Source organism: Balaenoptera musculus, chromosome X (genome assembly GCF_009873245.2).
Source record: "Balaenoptera musculus isolate JJ_BM4_2016_0621 chromosome X, mBalMus1.pri.v3, whole genome shotgun sequence".
Lineage (NCBI taxonomy): Eukaryota > Metazoa > Chordata > Mammalia > Artiodactyla > Balaenopteridae > Balaenoptera > Balaenoptera musculus.
Genome location: NC_045806.1, coordinates 90,663,464 through 90,688,306, shown reverse-complemented (window position 1 = coordinate 90,688,306; position 24,843 = coordinate 90,663,464). Strand labels below are relative to the sequence as shown.

Here is a 24,843-nt window from a genome sequence, read left to right as displayed (position 1 = left end):
TTTTATATAGCAGGTTCTTATTAGTTATCTATTTTATACATATTAGTATATATATGTCAATCCCAATCTCCCAATTCATCCCACCACCACCACCCCCCTTCCCCCCTTGGTGTCCATACGTTTGTTCTCTACATCTGTGTCTCTATTTCTGCCCTACAAACCAGTTCATCTGTACCATTTTTAGATTCCACATATATGCATTAATATACGATATTTTTTTCCTCTCATTCTGACTTACTTCACTCTGTATGACAGTCTCTAGATCCATCCACGTCTCTACAAATGACCCAATTTCGTTCCTTTTTATGGTTGAGTAATATTCCATTGTATATATGTACCACATCTTCTTTACCCATTTGTCTGTCGATGGACACTTAGGTTGCTTCCATGTCCTGGCTATTGTAAATAGAGCTGCAATGAACATTGTGGTACATGTCTCTTTTTGAATTATGGTTTTCTCAGGGTATATGCCCAGTAGTGGGATTGCTGGGTCATATGGTAATTCTATTTTCAGTTTTTTTTCTGTTTTAATTAATTAATTAATTTATTTATTTATTTTTGGCTGTGTTGGGTCTTCGCTGCTGTGCGAGGGCTTTCTCTAGTTGCAGCAAGTGGGGGCCACTCTTCATCACGGTGCGTGGGCCTCTCACTATCGCGGCCTCTCTTGTTGCGGAGCACAGGCTCCAGACGCGCAGGCTCAGTAGTTGTGGCTCATGGGCCTAGTTGCTCCGCAGCATGTGGGATCTTCCCAGACCAGGGCTCGAACTCGCATCCCCTGCATTGGCAGGCAGATTCTCAACCACTGCGCCACCAGGAAAGCCCAATTTTCAGTTTTTTAAGGAAACTTCATACTGTTCTCCATAGTTGCTGTATCAATTTACATTCCCACCAACAGTGCAAGAGGGTTCCCTTTTCTCCACACCCTCTCCAGCACTAGTTGTTTGCAGATTTTCTGATGATGCCCATTCTAACTGGTGTGAGGTGATACCTCATTGTAGTTTTGATTTGCATTTCTCTAATAATAGTGATGTTGAGCATCTTTTCATGTGTTTGTTAGTCATCTGTATGTCTTCTTTGGAGAAATGTCTATTTCGGTCTTCTGCCCATTTTTTGATTGGGTTGTTTGTTTTTTTAATATTGAACTGCATGCGCTGTTTATATATTTTGGAGATTAGTCCTTTGTCCATTGATTCTTTTGCAAATATTTTCTCCCATTCTGAGGGTTGTCTTTTCACCTTGTTTGTAGTTTCCTTTGCTTTGCAAAAGTTTTAAGTTTCATTAGGTCCCATTTGTTTATTTTTGTTTTTATTTCCATTACTCTAGGAAGTGGATCAAAAAAGATCTTGCTGTGATTTATGTCAAAGGTGCTCTTCCTATGTTTTCCTCTAAGAATTTTATAGTGTCCAGTCTTACATTTAGGTCTCTAATCCATTTTGAGTCTATTCTTGTGTATGGTGTTAGAGAGTGTTCTAATTTCATTCTTTTACATGTAGCTGTCCAGTTTCCCCAGCACCACTTATTGAAGAGACTGTCTTTTCTCCATTGTATATCCTTGCCTCCTTTGTCATAGATTAGTTGACTATAGGTGCATGGGTTTATCTCTGGGCTTTCTATCCTGTTCCATTGATCTATGTTTCTGTTTTTGTGCCAGTACCATATTGTCTTGATTACTGTAGCTTTGTAGTATAGTCTGAAGTCAGGGAGTCTGATTCCTCCAGCTCCGTGTTTTTCCCCTCAAGATTGCTTTGGCTACTTGGGGTCTTTTGTGTCTCCATACAGATTTTAAGATTTTTTGTTCTAGTTCTGTAAAAAATGTCACTGGTAATTTGATAGGGATTACATTGAATCTGTAGATTGCTTTGGGTTTTATATTCATTTTCACAATATTGATTCTTCCAATCCAAGAACATGGTATATCTCTCCATCTGTTTGTGTCATCTTTGATTTCTTTCATCAGTGTCATAGTTTTCTGAGTACAGGTCCTTTACCTCCTTATAGGTTTATTCCTAGGTATTTTATACTTTTTGTTGCCGTGGTGAATGGGATTGTTTCCTTAATTTCTCTTTCTGATCTTTCATTGTTAGTGTATAGGAATGCAAGAGATTTCTGTGGATTAATTTTATATCCTGCAACTTTACCAAATTCATTGATTAGCTCTAATAGTTTTCTGGTGGCATCTTTAGGATTCTCTATGTATAGTATCATGTCATCTGCAAACAGTGACAGTTTTACTTCTTCTTTTCCAATTTGTATTCCTTTTATTTCTTTTTCTTCTCTGATTGCCGTGGCTAGGACTTCCAAAACTATGTTGAATAATAGTGATGAGAGTGGACATCCTTTTCTTGCTCCTGATCTTAGAGGAAATGTTTTCAGTTTTTCACCATTGAGAATGATGTTTGCTGTGGGTTTGTCGTATATGGCCTTTATTATGTTGAGGTAGGTTCCCTCTATGCCCACTTTCTGGAGAGTTTTTAATCATAAATGGGTGTTGAATTTTGTCAAAAGCTTTTTCTGCATCTATTGAGATGATCATATGGTTTTTATTCTTCAATTTAATATAGTGCATCACATTGATTGATTTGAGTATATTGAAGAATCCTTGCATCCCTGGGATCAATCCCACTTGATCACAGCGTATGAGCCTTTTAATATGTTGTTGGACTCTGTTTGCTAGCATTTTGTTGAGGATTTTTGCATCTATATTCATCAGTGATATTGGTCTGTAATTTTCTTTTTTTTGTAGTATCTTCATCTGGTTTTGGTATCAGGGTGATGGTGGCCTCGTAGAATGAGTTTGGGGGTATTCCTTCCTCTGCAATTTTTTGGAAGAGTTTGAGAAGGATGGGTGTTAGCTCTTCTCCAAATGTTTGATAGAATTCACCTGTGAAGCCATCTGGTCCTGGACTTTTGTTTGTTGGAACATTTTTAATCACAGTTTCAATTTCATTACTTGTGATTGGTCTGTTCATATTTTCAATTTCTTCCTGGTTCAGTCTTGGAAGCTTATACCTTTCTAAGAATTTGTCTATATCTTCCAGGTTGTCCGTTTTATTGGCATAGAGTTGCTTGTAGTAGTCTCTTAGGATGTTTTTTATTTCTGTGGTGTCCGTTGTAACTTCCTTTTCATTTCTAATTTTATTGATTTGAGTCCTCTCCCTCTTTCTTGATGAGTCTGGCTAAAGTTTTATCAATTTTGTTTATCTTCTCAAATAACCATCTTTTAGTTTTATTGATCTTTGCTATTGTTTTCTTTGTTCCTATTTCATTTATTTTTGCTCTGATCTTTATGATTTCTTTCCTTCTACTAACTTTGGGTTTTGCTTGTTCTTTGTTCTCTAGTTCCTTTAGGTGTAAGGTTAGATTGTTTATTTGAGATATTCCTTGTTTCTTGAGTTAGGCTTTTATTGCTATAAACTTCCCTCTTAGAACTGCTTTTGCTGCATCCCATAGGTTTTGGATCTTCATGTTTTCACTGTCTTTTGTCTCTAGGTATTTTTGATTTCCTGTTTGACTTCTTCAGTGATCTCTTGGTTATTTAGTAACGTATTTTTTAGCCTCCATATGTTTTTGTTTTTTACATTTTTTTCTCCTGTAATTGATTTCTAGTCTCATAGCGTTGTGGTTGGAAAAGATGCTCGATATGATTTCAATTTTCTTAAATTTCCCGAGGCTTGATTTGTGACCCAAGATGTGATCTATCCTGCAGAATGTTCCACGTGCACTTGAGAAGAAAGTGTAATCTGCTGTTTTTAGATGGCACGTCCTATAAATATCAATTAAATCTATCTGGTCTATTGTGTCATTTAAAGCTTGTGTTTCCTTATTAATTTTCTTCCTGGATGATCTGTCCATTGGTGTAAGTGAGGTGTTAAAGTCCCCCACTATTACTGTTTTACTGTCGATTTCCTCTTTTATAGCTGTTAGCTGTTGCCTTATGTATTGAGGTGCTCCTATGTTGGGTGCATATATATTTATAATTGTTATGTCTTCTTCTTGGATTGATCCCTTGATCATTATGTAGTGTCCTTCCTTGTCTCTTGTAACATTCTTTATTTTAAAGTCTATTTTATCTGATATGAGTATAGCTACTCCAGCTTTCTTTTGATTTCCATTTGCATGGACTATCTTTTTCCATCCCCTCACTTTCAGTCTGTATGTGTCCCTAGGTCTGAAGTGGGTCTCTTGTAGACAACATATAGATGGGTCTTGTTTTTGTATCCATTCAGCAAGCCTGTGCCTTTTGGTTGGAGCATTTAATCCATTCACGTTTAAGGTAATTATCAATATGTACGTTCCTATTACCATTTTCTTAATTGTTATGGGTTTGTTTTTGTAGGTCCTTTTCTTCTCTTGTGTTTCCTACTTAGAGAAGTTCCTTTAGCATTTGTTTTAGAGCTGGTTTGGTGGTGCTGAATTCTCCTAGCTTTTGCTTGTCTGTAAAGCTTTTGATTTCTCTGTCGAATCTGAATGAGATCCTTGCCGGGTAGAGTAATCTTGGTTGTAGGTCCTTCCCTTTCATCACTTTAAGTATATCATGCCACTCCTTTCTGTCTTGGAGAGTTTCTTCTGAGAAATCAGCTGTTAACCTTATGGGAGTTCCCTTGTATGTTGTCATTTTTCCCTTGTTGCTTTCAACAATTTGTCTTTGTCGTTAATTTTTGTCAATTTGATTAGTACGTGTCTTGGCATGTTTCTCCTTGGGTTTATCCTGCCTGGGACTCTCTGCGCTTCCTGGACTTGGGTGCCTATTTCCATTCCCATGTTAGGGAAGTTTTCAACTATAATCTCTTCAAATATTTTCTCGGGTCCTTTCTCTCTCTCTTCTCCTTCTGGGACCCCTATAATGTGAATGTTGGTGTGCTTAATGTTGCCCCAGAGGTCTCTTAGGCTGTCTTCATTTCTTTTCATTCTTTTTTCTTTATTCAGTTCTGCGGCAGTGAATTCCACCATTCTGTCTTCCAGGTCACTTATCCGTTCTTCTGCCTCAGTTATTCTGCTATTGATTCCTTCTAAGTGTATTTTTCATTTCAGTTATTGTATTGTTCCTCTCTGTTTGTTTGTTCTTTAATTCTTCTAGGTGTTTCATCTTTAATTATTCTAGGTCTTTGTTAAACATTTCTTTCATCTTCTTGATCTTTGCCTCCATTCTTTTTCTGAGGTCCTGGATCATCTTCACTATCATTATTCTGAATTCTTTTTCTGGAAGGTTGCCAATCTCCATTATAGTTGTTTAAAAAAAATTTTTTTTATAAATGTATGTATTTTAGTTTATTTTTGGCTGCATTGGGTCTTCGTTGCTGCGTGCGGGCTTTCTCTAGCTGTGGTGAGCAGGAGCTACTCTTCGTTGTGGTGCGTGGGTTTCTCATTGAGGTGGCTTCTCTTGTTGCGGAGCACAGGTTTTAGGCACGTGGGCTTCAGTAGTTGTGGCTTGCGGGCTCTAGAGCGCAGGCTCAGTAGTTGTGGCACATGGTCTTAGTTGCTCTGCGGCATGTGGGATCTTCCCGGACCAGGGATCAAACCCGTGTCCCCTACACTGGCAGGCGGATTCTTAACCACTGTGCCACCAGGGAAGCCCCATTTAATTGTTTTTCTGGGGTTTTACTTGTTCCTTCATCTGGTACAAAGTCCTCTGCCTTTTCATTTTGTGTATCTTTCTGTGAATGTGGTTTTCCTTCCACAGGCTGCAGAATTGTATCTCTTCTTGCTTCTGCTGTCTGCCCTCTCCCAAACCACTTTAGCCACGACTTTTGCAAACATGAGAAAAAGCATCTGTGCCCAAGCTTTGGAAGGAAGTGACTCATCAGGGCTACTGCAAATGGTTGTATAGTTTGTACAACCGGCCATCAAAGTAAGTGGGGCTGAAATTACCAAGACGTGTGCCCACAGGTCTAGCATCACCCAGAGGACTGGTTTTTTTGTTGCTATTGTTTTCTAATTCATCATGGTGGGTAGGTGCAGCAGGGAGAATCTTTTTCTAGTTGGCACAAAGGCATCTCATAGGCTACAGGGGACCTGTGATTACCAGAAGGACCTAGAACAGGAGAAACAGAATCATCACCCACCATTAGGTAACTCTCTGAAAAGCCAGAGAAGTCAGCTCTGCTTAGGTTCCTGCTGCTTCTATTGTATGGAAATACCCCTCTCCCAAGAAATCGCCAGAGGCCATTGCAAGGGATTGGCTAGCCTGAGCTACAAGGCAGTCAAGCTACGTTCTGAGGTGACTGGGCACGTTTCAGAGGGAGAGGCCTCATTTCCCAAAGCAACTTGAGAGCTGACCTGAATCCCTATCTCCCAATTCCCAGGCTGTCCGGTGCTGAGGAGCACATTGTTTTTGTGCCCAGCCCGCCCCATCAGCTCTGAGGTCACAGCCATGGTGGCCAGGTGAGCCAAAGGACCCAAGGTCAAGAGAAAGGAGTAGACAGTATCCAACTCCTGTGACCAACAGCAGACTTCTAAGAGGGGCAAAGGGGAGGCGGGAGGAGCAGGGTCCTCATCTCTCCTCAACAACCAGGGCCCAGGAAGATGGGCGCGGAGGCCCGGGGGAGCACCCAGCAACCAACAATTCAAGGACACAAGGACACCCACACAGAGGCACTGCAAAGACTTATTGGGATAGTAAGATGAATAGATTTAATCATTCTTGTTTGAAAAACAAGACATAAATTAGTATATATATAGAATTTATATATTTTATGTAGTATATATACTATATACAGACATTAGAAAATGTGTTCTCTCCATGAGGCCGAGGGAGAGGTGAAGGATGGCGGTGGAATGAATGACACAGGTGGGGCCTGAGTGGTGAAGGGGCAGAATCAAGAAGTTGGGAGAAGAGGCAGACCACGTCAGCACGCAGGCTTGCGGTGGTCGCGGGGGGCAACGGTTCCCCACTGGCTGCATCTCTGGCCCATTAAACAACTTGGTCCTGTGGGAGGATAGGCAAGGAAGAGGGGGGCTGGCTTTTGCAGAAGGAGCTCCCCTAATCCTTGCCGGGAGGAATCGCCACTCAGGGGGTCCTTTATCGCACTCGGGGATACCAAGGATGGGCGGGGGTTAAGCACAGTGTACATCTTTATAAAACTCACATAAGAATGGGAGGTTTCACGTGAGCCTCTCACGGAATGATGAAAGAGAGGCAGACACAGGGCACGAGCTTGTGGGAAATGGGGTGTATGGAGAGGTGGATGAGAAGCAATCTATACAGAAGAAACATTGGCTTTCTTTGTTCCCTACAATGGGCAATTAGTAGGGACTCCGTGTCTTCACTCCCAGGAACGTTGTAGTGGGGGCGGTGACGGCAGCAGATGTGTGTCAAGGAGGATGCTAAACAGTGTGGATTCCCTTCCAGATGACTCGGAGGAGTGGGGAGAGAGAGAGACAGAGAGACAGAGAGATAGAGATAGATGAGAGAGAGAGAGAGAGAGAGAGGGAGAGAGAGAGAGAGAGAGAGAGAGAGAGGGAGAGAGAGGTGCCGGACTGCACCGGGTAAGGCGCTCAGCTTCTTTTCTTAGAGACAAATCCACAGGGTCAATACACAGCCAAAAGCATATACTCAGGATTAACATATCACGCTAGCTTCCGGAAGTTTAAGATATAGTCATCAACACCCCCCCGACCCCTCCCCCCCACCCCCCACCCCCCATCCCCCATCTGTAGCTAAGTTGGACTCCTAAGGACAGTCTGTCTGGTAGAGAGATGTTGAGAGGAGCACGCTGGCAGCGACAGCCCCTGCGCTGGGCCAGGCCAGGCGGGCTCTGAGGCCTGCGCCGGGTCTCCCCAGGGCAGACGTGTTCACCAGGCTCCTTACCCAGAACAAGCGGGGTGATCCCAGATGCTTGCTCCCTAGTGGACTGAGCCGCCCTGCCCATCAGCGAGGGGCAGGGCACTTTGGGGATGGCTGGCGTGGAGCTACTGGGCCTGGGGTCGAGTGCTCCCCGAGGCTGCCAGCCTGCTGGGCTGGCCACAGACAGCTGAGTGCGGCTGTTTTCTGCAGACCCGCTACCCGGGCACAGGCCCTCTGGGGTGGCTCCTGCCAAGTGAGCGTGAGCCCAGGGTGGGCGGGCACATCTGGACTGGGTGCCCGAGCCTCTCCGCTCGCTCGGCGCTGTGGCCTGCTGCTACTGCCACTGCTCCCCAGAGGGGCACAGGAGTCAAGAGGAGCTCAAGGCCCACCAGCCTCCTGCTTCAGGCCCGCCTCCCTCCGGCTCCCACGATGGAGCAGGAAGTGGGCCTGACGTCACGTCTCAGCCCTAGAGAAGAGAGGCAATACAGCTCTGTGGCGGGCGTAGTGACGGGGGTGGGGGGGCTTGGCCCTCACAGTGACGCCCAGAGGCCAGGGAAGGGGTGAGGATACCCAGGGTGGCAGCTGCCGGGAGCCCTCAGGAACAGCCTCAACGCAGGGAGCTGTCACTCCCTGGAGACTGAGGGCTCTGGGACCCTGACTGGCCCAGCAGACACCTATACTCACCACAAGATGCAAAGACCACAAAGCTCAAACCTGGGGCCACAGTTGGGGAAGGGGGGGCAGGCCCGGGCAGATGGCCTACTTAATAAGGGTTTTTAAGGAGCGGGTGAATGTGCTCATAACAGTCGCTGAAGCAGGGGAGCCCGGTGTGTGCCCTGCGGCCGCTGCCTGCTGCTGCTGCTTGAGGCTCCGGGCGGTGGACTCCTCGGCTGCACGCAGCAGGAAGGTGTAGTTCCTCACCACCTCTTCCACCTTGGCCAGCAGCTCTTGGCGCTGGGCCTCAGAGCGCACGATGAACACCAGCCGCACGAAGGTCTCAATGAGGCTGCTCAGCACCTGGAAGCTGCCCGTGATGGCTGCCAGCATGTGAGTGGGGCTCTTGTCCACGTTGGCCACGCGGCGGCAGGAGGCCCGGAGCTCCTTGAACTTGAGAGCCAGCTCGAGCTTGTATTCAGAGATCTGGGCGACGTAGGGCTTGGGGGCGCGGGCCTCGGGGCTGGCCACGCACTGCCGCAGGACCGTCAGCAGCTCGTTGGTGTCCAGCCGGGCGGCCAGGAAGCCGTCAGGCAGGCCGTAGGCATGGGCCCGCAGGGCGTTGATCTTGGCCAGGCTCCCCTCGAATGTGGACACCCGCAGGTCGATCTCCTGGGTGCGGGAGGCCTCCGGGCTGCTGCAGGTGGCGGCATCCAGCACCTGCAGGGTCCTGCTCACCACGGGCACCACCTGCTCGTCCAGCTTCATGCCGGGCAGGATCTTCATGGGGATGGAGTAGGAGAGCTCGTCCTTGCCGTCGCTGGTGTCATCCGCCATGTCGCACTTGCGGTAGTAGAAGCAGTAGCGAATGGAGCAGCACTTGCCGCTCTCGCTGTCCTCGTCCAGCTCCGCGGGCTTCCGGTACACCTCTTCCGGCAGTGAGAACACGGCCATCTGTCTGGGGCCTTTGGTCTCAGGGGCAACGTGGACGTAGGAGGGGTCTCCGAGGGTCGGGGATTCCAGCGACTTGCTTTTGGGACCCACGCCTAGAGGGAGGCCTGCCTCTACCTCCTTGGCCTCCCTGGGCAGCATGCCCAGGGGTGGGTGCGGGTAGACGTCCGAGGTCAGCGAGGCCCTGTCGCCCTGGTCCAGCTCACTGATGCTGTAGCGGCGCATCAGTTTCCTGTAGTTGGGAGCTCCTAGACACTCGCCCCCGGAGGCACATGTGGTCAGGCATGAAACGCCGCTCTCAGGGTCCGATCGGCACTCTCGGGATTCCAGGCTGGTGGAGCGGATGCGCCGGACACTGGTGGGGCTGCCGAGGCTCAAGCCTGGGCCGGCCTCTGGCTGCCTCTGGGTAGGGGGGACCCTGTCCCTCTCCCTGCCCCGGAGGCCGGGCACCGGCGTCTGGGGGGCCTGAGGCCGGGCCCCCCGGCACATGCGCTTGCAATCACAGCTGCGCCTCTGCTCTCGGGACATGCCGGGCCCCTGCTGCACGGGGCTGCTGCGGAGCTGGCAGCTGCAGCGGCCTGGAGCTGGGGGTTGCAGGTACTCGGCGCCCGACAGCTCCCCCTGGCTTGGTGGCTTGAGAAGTTCCTCAAGGAACTCCAGCTCATACTGCTTTACCTTCTGCAGCTGAGCCTGCCGCTCATCGGTCTCCTTCTTCTGGCGGGTTGGGAAGGTGGCAGAGAACAAGTTGCGGAGCCGGAAAGGACCCCGGGATGATTTGGGCTTGGTGGGGCCTTCGGAGGCCAAGTGGGCTCCGTCCAGGGTCGTTTCGATCTTTCTGGAGGGCATGGTGCTCACCTGCCGGCTGGCAGCCTGAGGCCTCAGCGGGCTCTGGCCTCGCGGCGGGCAGCTGGGGCTCTGCAGAACCATGGGGTAGCCGGCTCGGGGGACCAGGCTGGTGTCTTCAAGCTTGCTGCTTTGGGGGGTGCTCTCCAGCTGCCCCTTCTCCCCCTGGCCGAAGACAGTGCCCTGCTTGTGCAGGGAAGGCTTAGCACCCTCAGGTCCGCCCTTGCCCGCCACCTCCCCGCTACCTTGCTTGCCCACTGACTCTCGACTCGCTCGAGAAAGATAGCTTTTGGGAGGGAAACTTTGAATAGGCAGCCTGTCCTCTTGTGAGGAGAGGTGCAGGCTATCAGCTCGGCTGCCTGCGGGTGCTCGGGACCCGGAAGAGACCTCTGGGCTCAGCTGCGGCTGCGAATTCCGTGAAGCCTCTGGAGCACTGGGACTCATTTTGAACTTGAGATTCTTATTGGCACTGCCGCTCATCACGCTAACTTCTGGCCTTCCCATGCTGACCTCTGACCTCCCCATGCTGGCCTCTAACCTCTCCCCACTGTTGGGGGGGTTCCCCAAGGCCCCACCAGGGGCAGATAGACTCTTAGTATGAACCACCTGCTGTAGGGCGGCCGAGATGATGGCTGGGGTCACACTGCCCTTTGGGTCCAGGATAAGCTTGGGGCTCAACCTGACCTCCTTGGGCAGGCTCTCCCTTAGCTCAGAGACCTGCTCTTCACTGAGGGATGGTGTGGCCGTCCTCAGTGACATCTCTAGGCCTGCCCGAGTGTGGCCAGGCCCTTTGTCCTCAGGAACTGGGGATAGCAGGCTCAGATTCTTCTGCTCACTCAGCTGAGGGGACAGCGCTGGGTGCACAGCCAGGGCATACGTTCGCTCGCGCTGTGGCTGGGCCTCTGACGGGGGCACCTTCCTCCGAGCACCAGGGGCGCCAGGACTCTGGCCTGTGACAGCTGGCTGGAGGGACAGGTTGGGATCCGGGCGCCCGAGAGAGTAAGGGGCCGTGAGAACGGCCTGGGCTGCACAGCTCTGGATCCGGAAGGGCAGGTCCTTGCGGGCCAGGAGGCTGTCCTTGTTGAGATGCTGGGCCAGGAAGTAGGTGGTATTCTGGTGTTGCTTCATGGCTGACATCATCTCCGACATGTCCGTGAGCTCCGAAGAGTTGGTTTCGTGGCCCGAGTCCAGCGACGATTCAGGGGTGATTGTGGCCAGCACAATCAGACCTGGAGGGACAGGGATAGGGTCTGCAGCATTTACTCGCGTCAAGTCCTTTCCAACCATATGTAGACAGTCTATGAGGGTCAAGGTTAGTCAGCAGGGTTTCAAGCTGGAAAAAACCGGTCAGGCCTGGGGGGCCTGCAGGGCTGAGGGTGGGAGGAGGGGAGGGGACGGGACAAAGAAAGGCAAGCTGGGAGAGGGGTGATGAAGGGCTGGAATCCGAAAGAGAAACAAAAGAGGCCTAGAGAAGATCTGGGCAGTTTGATGGCAAATTAACATGCAAATCACAGGCAAAACAACATGCTAATCATCACTATTTTTAGATTCAACAGCTAGGAAATTTTTGTTAATTGTCCTGAAGAGAGCCAGCAAAGAGAGCTCCCTCTCTCTCCGGCCCTCCTCATCTGGCCAGGCCTGCCTACAGTCCCTGCAGCTGAGGCCATTTAGCTGAGCTTGGCCTCTCTCTGGCTATCACATGGGCCTCTAGCCTGGGAGCAGCCAGTGCTTGGAGATCCAGACTCTGAGCAAAGAGAAATGCCAGGCCTGGGGGCGAACACATGGGGGCTGCCCGACACCAAGGATGTGCTCACATACAGAAAAGCCAGGTACTCGCCCTGGTCAGCGAGGCTCCCTCTGACCCCAATTGCTTCACCCTCTCTGTCCACACTTGCCCTCGCCTCACAGGCTTTCTCATATGCCTTATTCCTCCCTATTTCCTTCCTGTCACTGTATCACTGACCTCTTTGTTTGAAGGCGTATGTGTGTGGAAGGATGTATGTGTGACTATGGGTGCATGTCTGACATCCGTGTTTGTCTACAAGATGGATGTATGTGGGTCTATAGCAGGGAATAGCGTGCATGCTGTATAGTTTGCCCACCGAATAATAATAATAATAATAGTGGCTACCACTTACTGAGTCCTTACTATGTGCTAGGAAGTGTTTATGTACTTTGCATGAACGATCTCATTTAATCCTCACAACAACCCTATGTGATAGGACTATTGTTCTCAAATCCATTTAAGATGACAAAAGTGAGGCTCAGAGAGGGTTAAGTGCCTTGCCAAAGCAAAGGTGACACTGAAAGTGGTGAAGAAGCCAGGACTTGGATGCGTCTGACTGAGAGCCAAAGCTCTTAGGCGGATAAAGGCCTCAGCCCTGAGCGGTGAGGGCTCCTGGCTCCCCTGATCCCAGGTCCCTAGGTGGTTAGTTGGTCATTTTGTTTTTCTTCCAGTCATATGCATGCTGGCTGTTCTTTGCCTGTCTTCTATCTCTCACAGTCTTGCTCTGATCCTCCATCCTGGCCTGGCTCCGTAGCTGTCATGGCCCCAATCCCTGGGGTCCATCGGCAAGACATTTCCAAAGCGATGGAATGGTGAGAGCCAGAGCTCTAGCGGGGGCTGAGCAGCAGATCCCTGCCACAGCTTCGTCGCTCCCCCGACCCTATCTGAACTGCCTCTGGCCCATCCACTGCCCTGACACACCACGCTGACTTTGACCTCTGCTTGGGAAGAAGAAATGTCACCTGCTGGGCCTGCCTGGCCAGGAGAAGGAAAGGGAGGCAAGAGGGAGGAGGAACGCGCTGTTACCTGCAGTCTGAGGGGCTGGGGGGTGTGGTCCATCCTCTGAGGCTGCCAGGGCTTCCAGAGCCTGCAGAGTGGACACCAGGGCATCATCTAGCTCCTGGGCATGATCTCGGACTGTCCGGGTCTGCACGCTGTCAATCAGTGTCACCGGAATCTCATCGTACAGGAGCCCACGCAGGTGGCGTCCTTGCTCCTGGCTCTGGACGGCCCGGCGCTTGGGGTCATCTTCATCAGAACTGTTGTCTCGGAAACCAGGAGGTGGGGCAGCAATGGCAGGCAACAGCGAAGTGCTCTCATCTTCCTCCTCTTCCTCCTCCTCACTCCCGGGGGGTGGGAGGGACATCAGGTCTACCATATTGTCACGAGAGGAGCCAGACCTCCCACCTTTGCGAGGGCCCAGCTGCTCCTGGAGTTTGGCTTTGCAAGAGTCACAGTAGAAATTCAGGGCTTCAGCCCCAAGGGAATTGTCCAAAGTGTAGGACCGGGCCCTGCTGGCACAAGGCTCGTGGTCTAGGCTAGCTGCATCAAAGTCATCAGGGATCACATCATAACCTTGGCCAGAACTCTTAGACGTGGGGTCAGACTTGGTCCGGGGCCTGGTCTCCTCAAAGAAGATTAAGTTCTCATTGACATCTGTCCGGCTTTCCTGATCCTTCCTTTGTTCCCGCATGTGGAGGTAGCAAAAGCTGACAAGCTCAGAGTCGGCAGGCGGGGGCGTGCAGCGGCTCGACTTCCTGGGGCTGGTGCCCATGCTGCCCACATAACTACTCTCCTTTTTCCCCAGGTGGCCCCCAGTGACAGGGCGGTGGGCGCTGTGCATGTAATCTAAACCCAGAAAGAGAATCAACACGTGAGCCCTGGTGCTGAGGACTGTGGCCGAGTCTCCTTGGCGTCTCGGGCCTGGGTCTCTGGTGCCCGGTTGGGTGGTAGGGACTGAGAGGGAGTGGCTGCTGCTGCCCCTGAAAGTAGAGTGAGTCGAATCAAATGGCCTGGGCTGCTAATAGCCCCATCACCTCTGAAATGGGAAAAGGCATGGGCTGGGGCGGGGGTGAACACCTTGGTATCTGGGCACAGCTGGACTCTTACATGGGTATGTCTGGTCTGAGAGTCAGCTGTAGGGTGAGGTTTGTTTTATGTCCCCCCTGGAACTGTCCCTGTCTCAAACCCCACTCTATTCAGAGTCTGTCCCACCCCCAGTGCTCTGTTACACTCGTGTTATGCTGGAGCTCTTGTAGCAGAAGGAAATGAATCTGACAGGTTAGTAGTGGTTCAGTGGGCAAGTGTAAAAATAGGATAGTACAATCCCAAGAGTGTGTATTTCAAAGAGGATTTTCGATGGAGGGACCCTAAAAGAATAGAGCTCTACTAGTAAAATTCAGGGCATCTGAATGTGTAAAGCATATGAGAGATACGCTGGGATGTGGGAGGACGGTGGGGGGAGCATTTTTGTCAATTCCTCAAATCATAGCACTTCTCTGTATTCATACAGGGCTAGCCTGCCTGCTCTACATACATGTGGTAAAATGTTCTAGTCAACAGTTTTTAACGATGGTATGTGTGTGCATCTGAGAATTATCCATAGCAAATGCTTTCTTTCTGGTTTCTCTCTTTTAGTCTGTTCTGGGGACCCCGTCCCATGTTATCTGTGAGAATATACTGAGACAATGCCAATTCCCTTTGTTATCAGCAGACAGACAGACAGATGGCAGGCATTAACTTAGGCTAAGGTCATACACATGATCCTATTTAATCCTCACAACAACCCAATGAGGTAGGTGCTATCATTATCCCCATTTTACAGACAAAGAAACTGATCCATTCGTTTTGTGACTTACACAAGGTCACATGAGTTGTAAATGGCAGTGTGGATTCTTTTTTATTTTTATTTTTGGCCTTGCCACGTGGCTTGTGGGGTCTTAGCTTCCCGACCAGGGATTGAATCTGGGCCCTTGGCAGTGAAAGCAGAGTCTTAATCACTGGACCACCAGGGAATGCCCTGGCAGTCTGGATTTGAGCCCAGATTTGAGGGTCTACAAAGCCCATGTTTTTTTTTCTGAAACATCTTTATTGGAGTATAATTGCTTTACAATGGTGTGTTAGTTTCTGCTGCATAACAAAGTGAATCAGCTATACATATACATATGTCCCCATATCTCTTCCCTCTTGTGTCTCCCTCCCTCCCACCCTCCCTATCCCACCCCTCTAGGTGGTCACACAGCACCAAGCTCATCTCCCTGTGCTATGTGGCCGCTTCCCACTAGCTATCTATTTTACATTTGGTAGTGTATATAAGTCCATGCCACTCTCTCAGTTTGTCCCAGCTTACCCTTCCCCCTCCCCATATCCTCAAGTCCGTTCTCTAGTAGGTCTGTGTCTTTATTCCTGTCTTGTTCCTAGGTTCTTCATGACCATTTTTTTTTTAGATTCCATATATATGTGTTAGCATAGGTATTTGTTTTTCTCTTTCTAACTTACTTCACTCTGTATGACAGACTCTAGGTCCATCCACCTCACTACAAATAACTCCGTTTCGTTCTTTTTATGCAAAGCCCATGTTTTTTAACCATTACCTTATAGTTCATCATGGTTCTCAAGATGTTGGGAAAAAAAACTCTCAAATGCCCTTCAAATTCCAGCTGGACAGGGTCAACGTGTCAGTGTTGCTTTTTATTAGTGCTTACAGCCATCACAAAAGCATGGTGCTGTCACTTAACAATGGAGCCCCGAAATACATGAAGCAAAACCTGACTGAATTGAAAGGAGAAATACACAAGTCAACTGCAGTAGTTGGAGACTTCAATACCCTACTTTCAATAATGGATAGAACAACTAGGCACAAGATCAACAAGGAAATAGAGGACCTGAACAGCACTATAAACCAACTAGACCTAATAGAAATCTATAGAATATGTCACCTAACAGTAGCAGAATATACATTCTGCTTAAGTACACCTGGAACATTCTCCAAGACAGACCATATGTTAGGTCATAAAATAGACCTCAATGAACTTAAAAGGGATGAAATCATATAAAGTTTGTTTTTTGAGCACAACAGAATTAAATTAGAAATTAATGACAGAAGGAAATTTGGGAAATTCATATATGCATGGAAATTAAATAAAACATTCCTAAATAACCAATGGGTCAAAAGAGGAATCAAAGGAAATTCGAAAATACTTGGACATGAATGAAAATGAAGACACAGTATATGAAAACTTATGAGATCTAACTAATGTAGGGTTTAGAGGGAAATTTATAAACACCTACATTTAAAAAAGAAGAAGGATTTCACATCAATTACCTGACCTTCCACCTTACAAAACTTGAAAAAGAAGCGCGAACTATGGGAATTCCCTGGTGGTCCAGTGCTTAGGACTCGACGCTCTGAGTGCCGTGGCTCAGGTGTAATCCCTGGTCAGGGAACTAAGATCCTGCAAGCCACACAGCGCAGCCAAAAACAAAACAAAACAAAACAAAGCAAACAAAAAAACAAACTAAACCTAAAACAAAACAAGCGGAAGGAAAGAAATAATAAAGTATAGAGGATACAAAAATTGAGAAAAATCAATGAAACTAAAAGTTGGTTCTTTAAAAGATCAATAATAATAACAAACCTTTAGCTGTACAGACCAGGCAAAAAAGAGAGAAGATTCAAATTACTAAAATCAGGAATGAAAGAAGGGACATCACTGCTGACTCTACAGGTATGGAATCATTTATAAGGTGAATATTTTGAATAAGCTTATGCCAACAAATTAGATAACCTGAGATAAAATGGACAAATTCCTAGAAATACACAAATTACCAAAACTGACTTAAGAAGACAGAAAATCTGAATAGGCCAATAACAGGAAGATAAACTGAATTAGTAATTAACTCTCCCCAAATCAATCAAGTCAGTCAGTCAGTCAGTCAGTCAGTCCAGGCCCAAATGGCTTCACTGGTGAATATTGTCAAATGCTCAAAGAAGCATTTACAGTAATTTTTCAAAAACCCTTCCAAGAAATAGAAAAGGAAGGGATACTTCTCAACTCATTTTGTGATGCCAGTATTACCTTGCTACCATAACCAGACAAAGACATCACAAGAAAACTACAGACCAATATTTCTTATGAATTTAGATACAAAATATAATATAGATCTCAACAAAATATTAGCAATCTGAATCCAGAAACATATACCAAGAATTATACACCATGACCAAGTGGGATTTACTGCAGGAATGCAAGGTTGATTTAACATCCAAAAGTCAATTAATATAATACACCATGTTAATAGAACAGAGGACAAAAGCCACATGATCATCTCAATAGACACAGAAAAATCACTTGACAAAGTCCAACACCTTTCATGATAAAACTCGACAAAATAAAAGGGAACTTCCTCAACACGATAAAGGTTAACTATAAAAAACCAAAGCTGGGCTTCCCTGGTGGCGCGGTGGTTAAGAATCCGCCGGCCAATGCAGGGGACGTGGGTTTGAGCCCTGGTCTGGGAAGATTCCACATGCTGCAGAGCAACTAAGACCGTGTGCCACAACTACTGAGCCTGAGCTCTAGAGCCTGCAAGCCACAACTATTGAACCCGTGTGCCACAACTACTGAAGCCCATGCACCTAGAGACCGTGCTCCGCAACAAGAGAAGCCACCGCAATGAGAAGCCCGCGCACCACAATGAAGAGTAGCCCCCGCTCGCCACAACTAGAGAAAGCCCGCGCGCAGCAACAAAGACCCAACATAGCCATAAATAAATAAATAAATAAATTTTAAAAAACAAAACAAAACAAAGCTAACATCATACTTGATGGTGAAAGACTGAAAGCTTTCCCCCTAAAATAAGGAAAAGTCCAGGATTTCCATTTTCACCACTTCTATTCAACACCATACTTGGATTTCTAGCCACACAATTAGACAGTAAAATGAAACACAGTCATCCAGACTGGAAAGGAAGAAGTAAAACTATCTCTATTTGTAGATGACATGATCTTATATAAAGAAAAACCCCAAGGAATCCACTAATAAGCTATTAGAACTAATAATCTCAGCAAGGTTACAGGATAAAAGCTTAGTATGCAAAAGTCAATTGTATTTTTATGCACTAGCAATAAACAATCTAATAGTAAAATTAGGAAGCAATTCTATTTATAATAGCATCAAAAAGAATAAAATACTTAGGTATAAATTTAATAAAAGAAGTACAAGACTTGTATACTGGAAACTACAAAACATTTGTGAAAGAAATTTGAAGAAGATTTAAATAAATGGAAAGACACTCTATGTTCAGGGACTGGCAGACTTAATATGGCTAAGATGGCAATACTTCCCAAACTGATCTATAGATTCAACACAGTCCCTATCAGAATCCCAGCTGACTTTGTAGAAACTGATAAGCTAATTCAAAAATTCACATGGAATCACAAGAGACCCAGAATAATCAAAACAATCTTAAAAAGAGGAACAAAGTAGGAGGACTCATACTTCCCAATTTTAAAACTTAACTACGAAGCAATGGTAATCAAAACTGTTGTACTGGCATAAGGCATTATAGGTTATATGGAATAGAACTGACAGTCCAGAAATAAACTCTCCTTTATGGTCAAATAGCCCAATTTAAAAATGAGCAAAGGATTTGAATAGATATTTCACCAAAAAAGATATGCAAATGGCCTATAAGCACACGAAAAGATGCTCAACATCAGTAATTATTATGGAAATGCAAATCAAAACTACAGTGAAATACCACTTCACATCCGCTACAATGGATATAATAAAAAAGATGAACAATACAAGTGTTGGCGAGGATATGTTGAAACTGTAACCCTCCAACATTTCTGATGGGAATGTAAAATGATGCAGTCACTTTGGAAAACAGTTTGGCAGTTTCTCAAAATTAAACATAGAACAGCAATCTCACTCCTAGATATAAACACCCAATAGGAACGAAAAAATGTGTCCCTACAAAAACTTGTACATCAATGTTTATAACATCATTATTCATAATAGCCAAAAGGTGGAAACAACCCAAATGTCCATCAGCTGATGAATGGATAAACAAAATGTGGTCTATCCATACAAAGGAATATTATTAGTTAATAAAAAGAAATGAAGTACTGATACATGCTACAACATGGATGACCCTTGAAAACATTATGCTAAGTGAAAAAACCAAGCTACAAAAAGACCATATATTATATGATTCCATTTATACAAAATGTCCAGAATAGGCAAAGCTATAGAGACAGAAAAGTCAATTAGTGGTTGCTTAGGGCTGGGTGGTGATTTGGGGGTGGAGGAATGGGGAATGAGTGCTAATGGGTACAGAGTTTGTTTTAGAAGGGGTGAAAACATTCTAAAACTAAATTGTGGCAAGGGGCTTCCCTGGTGGCGCAGCGGCTGAGAATCTGCCTGCCAATGCAGGGGACATGGGTTCGAGACCTGGTCCGGGAAGATCCCACATGCCGCAGAGCAACTAAGCCCGTGCGCCACAACTACTGAGCCTGCGCTCTGGAGCCAGCGAGCCACAACTACTGAGCCTGTGTGCCACAACTACTGAAGCCCGTGCGCCTAGAGCCCGTGCTCTGCAACAAGAGAAGCCACCGCAATGAGAAGCCTGCGCACTGCAACGAAGAGTAGCCCCCGCTCGCCGCAACTAGAGAAAGCCTGCGACCCAACGCAGCGAAAAATAAATAAATTTATTTAAAAAAAACTGTGGCAAGGATTGTACAACCCTGTGAATATATTAAATATACTCAAAAACACTGAGTTGTGAACTTTAAATGGGTGAATTTTATGGCTTAGAAATTATGTCTAAATAAAGTTTATTTTTAAAAAAAAAGCACAGCACTGGGTACATGATGAACTCCCAAACATTATAAAAAGAGCAAAAATGTGCTTTGTACTTGAAAGGACCTTATGGGGTTTATCTCACATGATCCTGTCAATCCCTCACGAGGTAGGTACTATTATTATCCTCTTGATCACACAGCTGGGATATGGCAGAGCAGACACTGGAACCCAAGTCTTTCTGACTTCAGATCCCAACCCCTGCTGTTTTCCATGAACCATGTTGCCTCTCTATACAGTCAATGTAACCACATTGAGTGGGTTCAATTTAGATCATAGTGGCTGTATCTAGGGGACTCTGGGTCAGCTGGGGGAGTAGTATGTAATGACCTCTGTGCCTTAGGTAAGAAGTGCTCTAGGGGAGCACTGAGCCAGGAGCACAAACTATCAGTTCAGGAAGTCTCTACCCGCAGGCACTGTCCACGGGTCCTGGCCATGCACCCGTGCTAACTCCCTGTGACACAGCTGAACAATCAGCATAGCCAGCCTGGCAATGAGCTGCCATCAGAGGTGGCTCCCAGGGGCATGTCCAATAAGCAGGTGGTGACTTCTCTCAGACAAGATCTGGAAGTCCAAAGGTGGCTTCCCTCCCTGCAAGATGGAAACATCTCCCAACACCAGGCTGTCAAGGCCAGGTGATGCACAGCCTGCCACTCGGTACTGTGATTTGCAGATCTAAGGAGCAGCATGGGGCTGTGTGGAGGAGAAAATGTGCCTGGAAAAGCCCAAATCTCCTCCGGACAGAAGGTTAGAAATGCCAGTAAAGCCAGGTGCGGTAGGCTGATGGCTGGGACAGCGTGCCTCTCAGATTGTGAATCTGCTGTAAATTGCTCATCAGCTTTCCCCAAGAGGGATGCCCTAGTCTATCGCTCTGTACTCAGCCACTCGGAAGGCTGACTTAAAAGAAATGCTTGCAAAGAAACAGGACGGTGATCCAAGTAGATCAGCATATATATATGCTCAAATAGATATCTCACACACACACATACACAGCACCATGTTGACCCAACCAGCTTTCTATTGCTTGGCCTTGCTGTATTCTATAGTCCGATGATCATTACTGGTTACAATGACCTAGAAGACTTGGAATACGTTCATGTTCTTTCTGAATCGTCATAAAAAAAAAAGAGTCTGCTATGTTCAGTCTAGCTTTAGCACTCTCCATGTTGTGGAGTTTTAACTTCATGAAAATCAGTAAGCCATGCATGGGCTATGTAGTAGCCTTTAACTAGAATATTCGATTCACTAGACCAAACTGTTTTCTAACCATGGGAGAAAATGTAGAGTGAGTTCCTCCAACTGCGGTCCCAGTTGGGGCCCCCAAAGCCTTATTTTCCTGCATTTCCCCAGGACACAAGCGAATTCAAGGCTGGAGAGATGGTAGCTGCCTCTGGATTTCCCACCAGCGGTACAGCTGGAGAACTGGTATTTGTCTAAGCCTTTCTCAAGCTCAGGTGTTGTTCTGTTGTGTCAGCTGAATTTCCCCTAAATAAACACAAATGTACTTACTGCATTGACATTATCCCTTTAATCATGTCCGTATTCCCCCACTAGATTGTAAGCTCGGTGAGGGCAAGGACCACGTCTGTTACTCATGGCTCTATCCGCAGTGCCTGGCACATAATGAATACTCGAGAAATAGTTGTTGGGTGAATAAACGAAATACCTACTGTGGGTAAACTACTGATAAAGCCTAAGAGGTAATCCCTTCCCTCCCACTTCCCCATTTTCCTTGGTTTTCTCGGTCTCAAAGGAGAGGTGATGCTTTCCCTTTTCCAGTTGTGGGTTTAACAGCATCCTTTTGGCCCAGCCGGCTGAGCATTGAGTTGGCTAGCTGGCAGCCAGCAGCTGCAGAGCAACGAGAATAGAGGGCCGGCCAGAGAGACGAGGCCCTGAGTAGGCTGGAGTTTTGGCCCCCGAGGGAAAAGCCCAGCTGAGGTTGGCAGGATTCCTGTTCCCTATAGGCCTTTGCTAAACAACAGTTAGCACTGGGGCTTCTGTTCTGAAATGAAAGTGCGCGCCAATGGAGGAAACCCATCTCAGCTTTGTACCAGGGACTGATGGCCCCTCACTGTAACCTGGGCAGAGGTCTCCTCAGTGGTGCCGCTTGCCGTCCCGCTTGCCCGTCCTTGGGGCCATGGGATAAGATGTGCATACCAGCCCCCGACAAGCGGCGCTGTGAGGCTCACGCTGTCCCACTGGCCAAGAGCACTGAGTGGCTGCTGTTGAACCCAGCATCTAACAGTCCCAAATGCCACTCATCTGGGCCCCAGCGTGGACTCAGGGCCTTGGGGAAGTGAAGCACTGCAAACAGCAGGGACACCACCGTGGTCCATGTGGCTCCTGTATGGACAGAGAGGCCTTGTGCTAGAGGCAGCCTGAGCCCCCGTCACTCTGCAGGCCCAAGGGGGCTCTCAGGAATCAGGGAGGGGCTCTAAAGCCATGCCCAGCGTTTCTAGAAGTCTCCTTTCCAGTCTGCAACACCTCCAAGAGCAGTCGATTTGCCTTTGGAACAGCTTCCCTTTTCCCTTTCTCCCTCTCTATCCTGCTCAGTAAGAGGCATCATTGGGTGTGATGACAGAGAGGAAGACCACAGGCGACAGTGACAAAGCTAACGCTGGCCTCGCCTTCCTTTGGCCATCAGAGGTTTGGTAGTACAGATGGCCACCCGCTTCAGAGCTATTCACCTGGAGGCGTGTGGCAGCTCAGCCCCTGGGCTCCTTCTATTCTAAGTCAGCTCCTTTGCTTCTCTATGTGGAGCCTCCTTCATATGCTTTGAGGCCACCTATCCTTTCCCACATCTGTGTTTGGTGGATTGCCTTCTAATTCCTGTGGACGTGATGAGATGTAAACGTGGGCCTGTCACGACGTTCGTGATGAAGAGATCATGAGGTGAGAGGGGGGGCGTAGGTACACGGCCCACGGGGTGCTGGTCATCCATCAGGAGTGTGTTTCTAGGGGCTTCCCCGGCGGTCCAGTGGTTAGGACTCCGCGCTTCCACTGCAGGGGGCCCTGGTTCGATCCCTGGTCGGGGAACTAAGATCTTGAAAGCTGCACAGCGTGGCCCCCCACCACCAAAAAAAAAAAAAGGAGTGTTCCTACTCTCAAACTCCTCACTCTAGATCACATGTGACCACGCCGTAAACCAAGACAGCCTTGAAGAGACAAGAAAGAGTCAAGCGGCAAGGCAAGTGGATGGAGCCATCAGCATGTGAGGAGGGTGACTCCTGGGTGGTCAGTCTCAGCTTCTGCCCGCGATGTTTGGGTGCTGGGATGGCGAAAGCCTCGGGTCTAACACGTAGAGTACCTGTTCTTTGGGTCTCCCCCTTCTCCTCCTACTCTGGTTCGGGGCAGCAGCATGTGGACTGGGCCGATTTGTCCTGAGGCCCCTGTTTGTGTCGGCACCAGGACAGCCCCGAGGGGCGGCTGTACTGAGTTGCCTAACTGGGAAGCCTTCTGTTTGGGGGCAGCACTCGACCCTGTTTGTTCTTAGTGATCGTCCCCTCCTATCTCCAAGCCTCCTGCTGGACTGCATTCTGGGCCTGCACAGCCTTTCCTACCCCAGCCTTCCATGGCCTCTTACATCAGGCAGCTCTGTCAATGCCGACTCTGATGGACAAAGAAAGGGTTTAGCTTCATTTTCCACCTCCACTTTCAACTAAGCCAGAACACCCGTGCATCTCTCTTAGCTCACTGTAGCTCTAAAGCTTTGCCTTAGATCCAATGCAATTCTCGAATTGGCTCATGTATTGCTCGTTCGCTATTTTTATCTTACGTTCCTTGATCAACTCAGACACAAGTATTGTCACAGGTATCCTTTGTGGGACAGGCCCATCTGAAGGCCAGCTGTCTTTTCCACTGGTTTGTGCCACGTAGGACGCAGTGGTACAGCACGGGCTCCTGGTAAACCAGGCGCTGGCAGAATGGGGTGAGCATTCCTCCATGTCTCTGGGCCTCTGTTACACTGAAAACCGAGACTGAGGTCCAAAGGGCCTCTGTTACACTGAAAACCGAGACTGAGCCCTACCTGCCTTGATCATTGGAGGTGGAAGAGGCTGGCTAGCGGGCCTGGAGAAGACCATCTTCCTGGAATCCAGCAGGAGGCGGCAGTACCCCGCAATCAGGCAGGCAAAGTTGGTGGCTTCGGGCCACTCCATCAACAGCACCAGAGGCTGGGGGAGACATGGGAGGAAATGTGAGGACACAGGAAGGAGCGGAGCAGGTGCGTGTCCAGGAGAACAACAGCAAAGGCAAGATGACTTGCATAGTTATGAGAACATACTTTCTGAACCCCAAATTAAGGCACATAGCCTGACAAATAATTTCTTCTGATTTGAGAATTTATTTATAGTAAACTCTTGCCCAGGTATCAAAACTAAATCAACCTTTATTTACACATTTAATGAACCACTTTTACTGAAAAAGACTAAAATTATATAACATCACATGACTGCTGTGTGGGTTTTTGGGGGCTCAGCAGATGTGCAGGCCTGCCGGGAGAGCAGGGCTGAACCTGGGAGTCTAGGCTAGGTTGGGGAACATCCTTGACAGGAAGTTCCTCAAGTGCACAAACTCTCTCTTGCTCATTCCTATAACCCGCTATGGTACCCAAAACAGCTCCCCGGACATGGACACTCTGCGCAATCCGGTTCTCACTGTGTCTTCTGGGCCACAGAGTCTTTACGGTCTGCAGTCCTGCTCAGACCTTCATGCTCTCCCCCCGTTTTCCTCTGTTTCCCAAAGTGCTTTCACGATGTTAACTGGTGCTCCTTAAAAGAGTTCCTTGGTCAAATATGTGTGTGAAACGCTGAGTTAACCAAAGCTATGCAGATAGTTATACTTACGGGAATTCTCAGATCCTTTAATATATTAACGTGCACTGTGAAACTTCAAGAGGGCTTTAGTATTCCAACTTTTTCCAATTATTTGATCGAAAAATCTATTTTCATAGAACATCTCAT

The 24,843-nt window shown here is 47.5% G+C and overlaps 1 protein-coding gene across 1 annotated transcript in view; it reads right to left on the bottom strand.

Annotated features, from left to right (window-relative positions):
* Positions 1-7,669: 7,669 nt before the first annotated feature.
* FRMPD3 (FERM and PDZ domain containing 3) overlaps positions 7,670-24,843 on the bottom strand; it is a 121,903-nt gene continuing 104,729 nt past the window's right edge. Inside the window, exons 14-16 of the mRNA XM_036839305.1 lie at positions 23,910-24,054; positions 13,044-13,865; positions 7,670-11,460 (exon numbers count right to left, since the gene is read on the bottom strand). Coding sequence (XP_036695200.1) covers positions 8,543-11,460; positions 13,044-13,865; positions 23,910-24,054 — 3,885 coding nt within the window. The 3' untranslated portion in view covers positions 7,670-8,542. The remainder of the gene's footprint in view (positions 11,461-13,043; positions 13,866-23,909; positions 24,055-24,843) is intronic.